We start from the raw sequence: 10,000 nt of genomic DNA on the forward strand, positions 1-10,000 counted from the left end.
GCTTCCATCTCCCTTACTCCTCTTCTCCAGCCATCTCTCTCTCTCTCTCTCAACCCCGCCCCCTCCCCTCCAGGTCACAGCTCACGCAAACGCTCGTTTTGTAGACCCCCTGACTGCGCTTTAAACTGCAGCTCCGCTCATGCGTGACTCACTATCGAGGATCCCTGCTTTACCCAACACACTTTGGCGGGCCGGTGTGTGTGCATGGGTGAGAGGCCCAGGACTCACCATGATGTAGTGCCTCTGCATTTCCGTCTTTTCGCTCGCGAGCTTCTCGCACTCCAGCTTCAGGCTACGGATTTAGGGAACAGAACTGTTAACTCCAGCAGCAAAGGACGAAAACGTTGCACAGGTCTGATTCAGATCGATATAACCTCAGCCAGCAGCTCCGAGTATATGCCACAGATAAACAGGCCAGGGAGGTATAACTGGCCTGTTTTAGCTGTAACATACACTGAGGAAGTATAACTATCCACTAAACTGATGAGCAAACAAACTACCTGATTCACTAAAGCACAAATAAAACGTAAAACCGTTTCCGCAACAGATACAGTCGGGCTGTTGTCACAGCATCGCCACCGTTAGTGTGCGACTGGGATCAGATTAAACTGGTCTGAGAACAGTTAATGATGATCGGTAACGCCTGACAGCAAGCCGGGGACCACTAGGTGGCGTCTCACCTGTGGTACTGAGCCTGGAGGAACTGGAACTCCTCCTTAATGCGGTCCAGCGTCTCCAGTACGGTGAACTTGAAGGACTGGCCAGGCTGCAGGGGAACCTGAGGGGGAGAGGGGGGGTCACCTTAGTCTTAGTCTTAGTCTCAGTCTCAGCAGGCCATCCCGCACCTCGTGCGGTTCCGATCGCAGCGCACACGCCTGGATCCGCGTCTGAAGCATGCGCTCGCGTGCGACGTAACGTGCTCCGCGGCAGGTTGCCTATTGCGGCCGGACAAGAAACGGCCCTGAAAGCTTCTTCTAAATCAGAGGACGCGTACTCAGCAAGAATGAAAGGTAAAAAAGAAAAAAGAAAGAATCAATTAAAGCAAGTGAGTTTGCGCGTGAATACCCAAGGCCACTCCCAATAACGAGGCTTGCGGCCGCTCGAGGGACTGTAAATCGCCGTAGATGTCTCACTTAAATAAAACAACAAACAACAGCAACCAGTCGTGCGCTTTGCTAACGCACAGTTGACAAAGACCGCGCTTTTTGGGCAGGAGAATGAATGCGAAGCCACACGTTTAGTAGGCGCGCGTTCAGCTAGCGATCCCACACCGTCTTCGCGCTTCAGCGTCGCGAGCTGTTTACGAGGTCGACCGGCGGGGCGCGCGCTCGCCTCTCGCGCTCTGGCCCGATTAGACGGCGCCCTTATTTACACGCACTCCGCCTAACACCCGCACGTCCGCCGAGTCTGCTGGCTATTTTAACGCGGACCCACCCCTGTTCTGAAAATGGCCAGCTTCTGGGGACCACGTATCCCTCCTGTTCCCTTTTTTTAAATTTCGCGACCCCACACAGCAGGACTAGCGTCCGGTGTGGAGCGGCTAAAAGATTGGCAGTTTCAGTAGGAGCTTAATTAGTCTAGACAAGTGAAATTCAATTAATTTTCAATTAGGCTAACGGTGGAGGTCAACCACTCGGTGGGCTTTCCAGTAATTAAGCACCAGGCTCAGAGCTGGTGGGATAGGACCAGTGGGGCTGAGGTGGGGGTTCTGCCCCCATATCCCTACTGACCTTCACACACACACACACACACACACACACACAGTTTGTACACTGTAGTACTGTATTTATCTGTGGCTAACACACAAGGCACACTTTCAGAGCACTATTGCAACCACAGTGACGGAAGGCTTCCATGTTTCTTGGGTTTGCAGGGTTGTCCAACCCACCGAAACCGGTGGCCTGAGCTACAGTGAGGCGCCACACAAAACAAACCAGGCAGATTTAAGCAGGACCAGGAAATGCGGTTACAGAAAAAAAGAGGTCAAACGCTGACCACCAACTCCTACTGTGTAGTAACCAGAAGGGATATAACACCGAAAATACCATTTTTGGTCGGCGTCAAACAGTAATCAGTTCTGAAGTCATAAAATGGATTTGATGCACAGCAGATGGTGGTTGGGGTGGGGAGGGGGAAACGTGAACACACACACACACACACACACACACACACACACACACACAAAACCAGGGTTAGATTGTCTGTTTAGAAACTGAGTATGAGACCGTACGAGGGATCCTGAAACTCTGAACTGATCCAGTTAATCTGGGGATTGTGCGTGTGTTTGTGCGTGTGCATGTGTTGACAGCAATGAGATACAAACAGACAGCCATGTGGGACAGCAGTCAGTCAGTTTGGGAGGGAGGGAGGGAGGGAGGGAGGGAGTGAGAGGGAAAGGAAGCCTCAGCCAGTCCCCTCCTGCGGTGGCTCGCCGTGTGAGTGACTGCGCTGCCGCGGCTCGTCCTGGCGTGGGTGGGGAGGAGAGCAGCATGCTCAGAGACAGCTGCATGCACACAGCGGCGCGCTCTCCCCGCATCCTCCCAGACCGGCTGGGCACGGCCATGCACTAATCATGCACGAGTGAAATATTTAGCAAAGAAAAGACGCACGAAGAGATGCGTGGTAGGAAGCGCGCGTGGCTGCCATCCGTGCGTATGTTGGCGTCTCACTCTCTTCACGCCCTTCTCCTCGTCCTCGCCGTTTCTTAGCCGTCGGGCAGGTCGGGGCCCCGCGTCTGCGCTCCGCCGCTCGCTGGTTGGATCCTGCGTCCTCCGGCCCTGCCGGCAGCCCGGGTTCCCAGCCCAATGCCTCTGCCTCCCAGCGTGCACCCCACCTCCACCCACCCCGACGGCCTGAGCAGGCTGCTAGCGCTTACGCAACATCTAAAGCCTTCCGGCATGTCTCGAGCCCTGTTTAGCACTCGGGAGGCAGGCGGGCGTGAGGAGCATCGCGGCGTGGCCGTCCCCGTGGCTTTGATGTGGACCCCGCTCCTCCAACCCCCTCCACCCATATATACCTACCCCGCTTCACTCCCCTCTCCACTGATGCTCCCCCCACACACACACACACCCCTCTGCCCCCCCCTACGTTCTTGTGCTTGGCTGAAAGCTGCTATCCAGTGCTGGATTAGAAAACGCGTGCTGGCAGAGAGATGAAGCCTGGTGCGGTTCCAAATCCATTCTCAGATCACATCTTGCCCAAGCCCACCCCACCACACACACACACACACACACACACACACACACACAGAGCCTCCCCCACACACACCCTCTACCATGGCTTTACGAGGGATGGGAGAAAGGTCGAATCAGAACAGAAATGTCTGATCTGATCTCATGACTGGCCTTCACTCCCATTTAGGTGCGTAAATGTAATGAAGATATAGTGCTGCGCCGTTGGATGAGGGAAAGACAGCCGCCAAACTGCAGGAGCAGAAGAGGAACGGCACGGTGAGAGGAGCCAAAATGAGCAGCTCCTCACTGAGGGAGCATGTGTGAATTCTGGGGCTGGATATTTTGGCTTAAGCGCTTTACTTGGCCACCTGATCAGTGCGACAAAAATCTGGCTCTTTCACAAACATACACACATGCACAAATGCACGCGCGCACACACACATTTACAGCCATATATCATCGCGACATTTTGAGTTGATATGCAAAAGCAGAAGGAAGAAACTCCGGAGGTATCGAGCGTGCTCTTTTTGTGTGATTAGGCACATTAGAAGAGCACTAGCTGCGATCAAAGGCGAGGACCCCGCACACCCACTCTGCCTGGTGCATCACTGTTTACCTCTCCTACTCATTCTGCCTTTCACCTCTTCCACTCGAACCGCAGTTTGGCGTTTGCCCCATTCTCCTGTTTTTGACACTGTAGTGGTTTTTTTTTAAATCCTCCGTTAAAATTTCAGGAACTACAGAAAGCAGCTCTGTGACCCACCCATGGGGCTAGCCACGGGCGTTGATACACCTGGACCTGCGGCCCCTGCCCGGCCGTCATCCAATCAGAGCTTTCTCCGTGCCTCCATTTTCTCTCTCCTCACACGACGAGTGGCCCAGTGTCCAGATAAAGACCTACCCTGACACACAGGCGGGCGCGTGTGCACGCCCCCGCTCCATTCCGCATGGATACACACACACACAAACACATTCCTTTACAAAACATGCATACACACACAAACCATCAGTTTGCACGGGTTCTTTTAGTGAATAAAGCAACACTAACTAGTTACACACACACACACACACACACATTTATTACTTAACTGTATAGGGTTACTTACACTCCTGGTAATGGTATGTGCTGTATACCACAGATGTCTAACACTCTCTAGCTCTCGTCTGAGGGAGTGGGCTCACATTTCATGCACCCGGGGCACATGCCCGCCCCTCCGTTCATGCTATGAGTGGTGTCTGCCCTTTGGCACCAATCAGAGTGCCGCGGCCTGGTGCCAAGCCCCAAACGCCCCCGTTCTGACACCAACCGCACAAACCGTCTCCGATCGGCGGACGCGCAGGCCCTCATCCTCGTTGCCGTGGGCCGTTCAGCAGTTGCAGGGAGGCAGAGGTAGGGGGCGGTAGTTGCTAAGCCTCCGTCAGCCGTGGCTGTGTTCACTGTGATTGCTTTTTGCCCTGGGGTACGGCCTCCTTCCCACTTCAGCTAACACCAGCGGAACCAATTACCACTACCAGGGACCGCGCTCACTGTCTCACCTCGCAAAGCAGGTCTTAACCCGTTCACAGGACGCGCACACAAACACACACACGCACAGTACAACAGAGCAAGGGCTCCTTCCAGAGAGGCGGGAACATCACACGGTGCCTCTACTGCTAATCACACTGCAGCCGTGTAAGATCGGAAAGCTAGCAGGAATGACTCGCAGGGGCTGATGTTCAACTCATGTTCTCAATCTACACTTTGGCGTTTCTAGAAACGGATCTGACAGCGATGACGGCTAGGCAGTCGTGCGCAGCTCACAGAGGATTTGCTGCTCTCCGTCTCCTCAACTGTTTGGCAGCTCAGCAGCTACGGAAATTGCGGCGTACTGACATGTTGCAAATACGCGCTACACGTTTGTTTCCTCGAGTTTTCTCACACCTTTTTTTCCCGCTGCCGGCCAGGAGCAAAGCCACAGAAAGGCTTGCTGCTGTTCCTTCAACCCTCTGGAGTTTATTCACCATGGAGAAAGTTCTCTCCTCCTTTCACACTTTCTCTCGCTTTCTCCACTGTGGTCCTAACCCTGGGTGCCTGCCTCTGCACAGAGACATTCTGAAGGGTTAGTGATTAGCCACTAATAAGTAGGTTTTTTTAAGGGGAAAATGCCTGTTAGGCAGTGATAGAGTGGAGAGCGCTATGCTGGGTGATATTTCATACAGGCGATCACCAAGGCAGTCCTGGCCTAATCGCTTCACGCTGTCTCTGGCTATAGTGGCTGGCTGTGGCATATTCAGCCCAGTGAGACAGAATTACAGACTCTCTGTGGTCTCAGGTGGGAACACGTCAAACAGGACCTGACCCATATGCCTCCACCCCACAGCTGATAACAATTGAGCTTGCTGTGACTGGTTTTGCTTCTTACCATGAACTCAACTGTGCAACACTGGCAGAAGGTTATTATATGAAGTACAACACACACACAAAAGAACAAGCACACACACACACACACACACACACACACACACACAAACAGAGTACTATTCTTCCCACACAACTTAAAATAAATCTGCTCTTAAGAACACCTGGGTGCAGCTGATAGGGCTGTGTGTATGTGTGTGTATGTGCGTGTATGTGTCTCTGTGTGTGTGATTGAAAGCCTCTGAAGAAAGACCATCTCTCTCACACCAATTGTTTCATCTGCCTCATGCCTCCTCTTACAGCTCACTCTCATTGAAATAGAGAGGCAGAGTGTGTGTGTGCGCGTGTGTGTGTGTGTGTGTGTGTGTGTGTGTGTGTGTGTGTGTGTGTGTGTGTGTGTGTGTGTGTGTGTGCCCGTGTGTGAGTGCGTGTGTGTGAAAGAGAGTGAATGACAGAGAAAATGAAAGAACAGCAGAAGTGAGGTGCACTTACCGGGTGTCTACCCTGTGGGTACATGGTCAGTGGAGGAAAAGTTACACTGGTCAGAGATCTAATGGCCAGGGGAACCCCCCAAGCCTCTGCTCCTCTGTGGAGGGGAGCTGGTGATCTGGCCAGGGACGGAGCCCAGAATCCGGTGCCGAGAACCTGGCTCTGCCCTCGCCGCGGCCCGTCCGGAGCCTGGAGCCTCTCCTCTCCGGGGGAAGTCAGCTCATCCAACGCAGGCACGTTCGGAGCAGGACCCCCCTCCCCTGGCTGGTACCCTCAGGAACCCCCCTTTCTCCTTAGAGATGCCAAAGTCACACTCACAGTTATCTTCCCTGCTCCCTCTCTCTCTCTCTCTCTCTCTCTCTGATAAGTCCGACGAAGCCGCGAGGTATAAAAAAAATCACGTCCTCTTCCTCGTCTTCCCTCAAAGCGCACCGCGGAGCCGCAGAAAACAAACACGCACCTCCATCTGAATCAGGCGGCGACCTCCTTCCTCTTGTAACAGAGAGACACAAACCCGAAACTAAAAGGGTTTTTTTTTTCCCCCTCCACTCCAAGCCGGACTCCGAAAGAAGAGAAAAAAAAAAAAAGAAAAACCGAGAGAGAGGGAGAGAAAGAGAGAGAGAGCGCGCTTTGTTTTTAATCTAAATCTAGAGAGAGTGAAAAAAACACACAGAGGAAAGCAGGAAAGAACAGCAGGTCAGTGGAAGATCCAGCAGGCTTTTCAGCAGCGAGCCCTAGACTGTAATATATTGTGCCTGTTGGCTCCAATACAAACAAGCCAGCCTGCTCAGGCTACATTTAAGGTGGCCCAGCACAGATAGCAGTGATGATGAAAGGGCTGGGGGGGGGGGAGAGATGGAGTGAGTGAACAAGAGAGCAGAGAGCTCCTTTTTGGGGGGGACGGGGTGGGGTTGGGGGGGTGACCGTCGCTAACACCAATACACGCGTGTGATGTATGGAACGATAACAGACGTCTCTTTTAAGCAATCTGTGCTCTGGCAGTAGTATGCAGACACCCAGATTCAAAACACGGGAGCACAACAGAAGGGGAAATGAGAGCGATAGTGGAGGGAAGAGAGAGTTGAGGAAGGAAGAGGGAGAGAGATACATGAGAGAGAGAGAGAGAGAGAGAGAGAGAGAGAGAGAGAGAGATTCCGATATGAGAAATGATTTAATTTGCAAGCGATTCCGTGAAAGCGCTCAGTGTATCCGTGAACACGTTCTAGGTTTTGCTTGTGATAGCTGAACATTTATTTGCTCTTTGAGAAGCACACAGACCAATTTTCATCTTAATGACTTTGGTCATGGTTGCCAGTTCACCCTCCGCACGTCTACTCTGGCTCTCTTACCCTTACCTTCAACCTGCGAGAACTTCTGAATCGCTCACACTACATAGACCCCATGAAGAACCGTCCCCTGATGTCGCTGCCCTCTCTCTCTCTCCTCTTTCCCTGCTTCCATCTCTCCCTCTCTCTTTCATCTTCTGTAACTGTACCGCTCCGTCTACGCCATTCACCCGAGCCTCCTGCTATCACCCCTCCTCTGCCGCGACTCTTCTCTCCCCGAGGTGTTTTCTCCGCCAGTCAACCCACAGCCTGCCACACCTCCTAGGTCAGGGATTGCCCTAATCAGCGTTATCTAATTGTGAGGATTAGGCAGGTAATTATTCACACGGGCCTCCCTGTATCTAACGTTCACGGAGCACGATAATTACCACCGTTGCTGTGGCATTCAAACAGCCACCCAGAGCAGAGGAAAGAGCGGGAAAGATCCCCAAATAAACTCTTGGGCTTTACAGATGTCTTCACAACAGCGATTTTCTGGGTTGAGGATACAGTATTAAACTCATATATGTCTCTTTGCCCACTTAGCAGATACCCCATAACGTGTAGCATTTTACATGTTACATGTTCTGCATTTAGCAGACCCTCTTATCCAGAGCGACTCACAAAAGTGCTTCGTCATCTACTCAAACAACATATCCTAGCCAGTACAGTAGGTTGGAGTCAAAGACACCGTTGAACTAGAATACTACTAAATACAGGAATCAGTGCTGATATATATATATATATATATATATATATATATATATATATATATATATATATATATATATATATATATATACCTTCATTTTTTACATTTTTGTTCGCTCTAAATACATGTTTTGGCTCATGAAATAGTCAACATTCACACGTCAGCAACCCTCCGTCAGGTGTGCCTGAGCCAGGAAATCACAAGCAGATGCAGTGACCCACCCCCACCCGCCAGGTCTGGAACCTGGAAGGAACCAAGAACCACTGGATTCCCCACTGGCAGGCGAAAAAGGCAAAGTTGGACAAATTATTTACTCTGAACGGAGCTACAGACGCCAGCTAACGCAACGAGAGACATGGCAGTGTCTTACTTGGATTGCTTACATTTGTAATGCCTCAATCTTTTCCAGCAGATTTGGAACAGATGCCCGTTGCGTGAACTCAGCTGACGTAAATGCATAAAAACAGTGAAGAGAAATTGGTGTATAGAAATTCAGCGCCCTATTCAGAAGATCATCTAATAATTAGGCTACAAAATAACACCGTCTGATCCCGTGAGGCGGCAGTCTTATTTCTAGATGCGCTTCTACCGGCAAAAGATGATGAATAAAAGATGACAGTAAAGGGGCAAATTAATTCTCATAATTCATTTCAGTTCACCGATGACCTAGTAAACTTTGCTTATATATAACAGGAAAGGATTCGACTGAATCCCCCCGTCCAAAAACAAAAAAAACAAAAAACAAAACAAAACCCCGCCTAATATCGGTGTTTAAAAAAGAGACCTTTTCTACTCAAAGGCAGCGGCGCTGTAAAGCAGCTCAAACTACCATAAACATACAAGTTCAAGAGTTTCTGTGACCTAGTTTACATCTAACTACGACGCGCGTCTACAGAACTGCTCTTATGGATACAAAAAGGAATCGAAGAAGGTGAGCTGAGGTGAATGTTTATAAGCCAACGTAAATATGTCTCTGTACAAAATCTAAGCTGCGTATGGACAGGTTCACTTGGAGGAAGACATTAACATTTTGATGCGACATGTTGCGACGACGACTAACGGCACTTTTTGGTGTTAAAGAACATACAGCATCTACTGGAAATTGTAGCAAAATGTAAAGCACAACTGGAATGGATTTTTTAACGAATGTATATTATTTCTTTAAAGAAAAGGAAAAAAAATGTGGACTGCATTCAAATATTAAAACAGTAAATTGACTTAAATATTTTTTTAATAACATCTCCGTTAGTTGCGCTCATCCTCCAAGTCCACCTTAAACGCTCGGAACTGTGAAATAGTCTCTTCCTTTGTCTGATTGGTTAAAGTGACCCATACATTTCAGCCAATGAACGCGCCAATGTCCCACGTTGTGTCTTGACATCATATGGTAAAACCGACCAATCCTAGTATTTGTGGATATTGACTGGCTGCGGGCGATGAAACAGGGAGGTGTGCGGTCTATGGGGATTGTGGGCATTGAAGTTTCAATTATTCTGCACGCCACCCCCCCCCACCCCCCATCCCAAACCCTGCTGTCAGTCACGCCACATAAATGCTCGGTAAATTCCGCTGTTAATTTCAGGCTTACCTATGCCCCTAACAGCAAAGCTAACCAACAGTGCAAGTTGACTTTCTAATTCCTCAACAATTAATACAAATCACACAATATTCTCTTTGCGATGTAGGTTGCTGCTCCATTATTAGATACTGTTTTAGTGGCTATCCTATCATGCTTGACAGCTGTGAGTGAGAGGAAAACTTGTTTAACGTTGTTACTCAGGAACATACTGATTGCATGCAAAAAGAAGACTTGAAGATTCTGTTTTGAAAGGTGTGGATTCTGCACACATTATCGGATCTGAGCCTCCCGTACAGCTCCTCACCTGTCAACCACTGTGTGCGT

The 10,000-nt window shown here is 50.1% G+C and overlaps 1 protein-coding gene across 1 annotated transcript in view; it reads right to left on the reverse strand.

Moving 5' to 3' along the window:
* The window catches only part of tle2b (TLE family member 2, transcriptional corepressor b), a 40,017-nt gene extending 33,385 nt beyond the window's left edge, over positions 1-6,632 (reverse strand). Inside the window, 3 exon segments of the mRNA XM_035523202.1 lie at positions 229-292; positions 681-778; positions 6,064-6,632. Coding sequence (XP_035379095.1) covers positions 229-292; positions 681-778; positions 6,064-6,087 — 186 coding nt within the window. The 5' untranslated portion in view covers positions 6,088-6,632.
* Between the last annotated feature and the right edge of the window lie 3,368 nt (positions 6,633-10,000).

The sequence above is a fragment of the Electrophorus electricus genome, chromosome 26, assembly GCF_013358815.1.
Source record: "Electrophorus electricus isolate fEleEle1 chromosome 26, fEleEle1.pri, whole genome shotgun sequence".
Lineage (NCBI taxonomy): Eukaryota > Metazoa > Chordata > Actinopteri > Gymnotiformes > Gymnotidae > Electrophorus > Electrophorus electricus.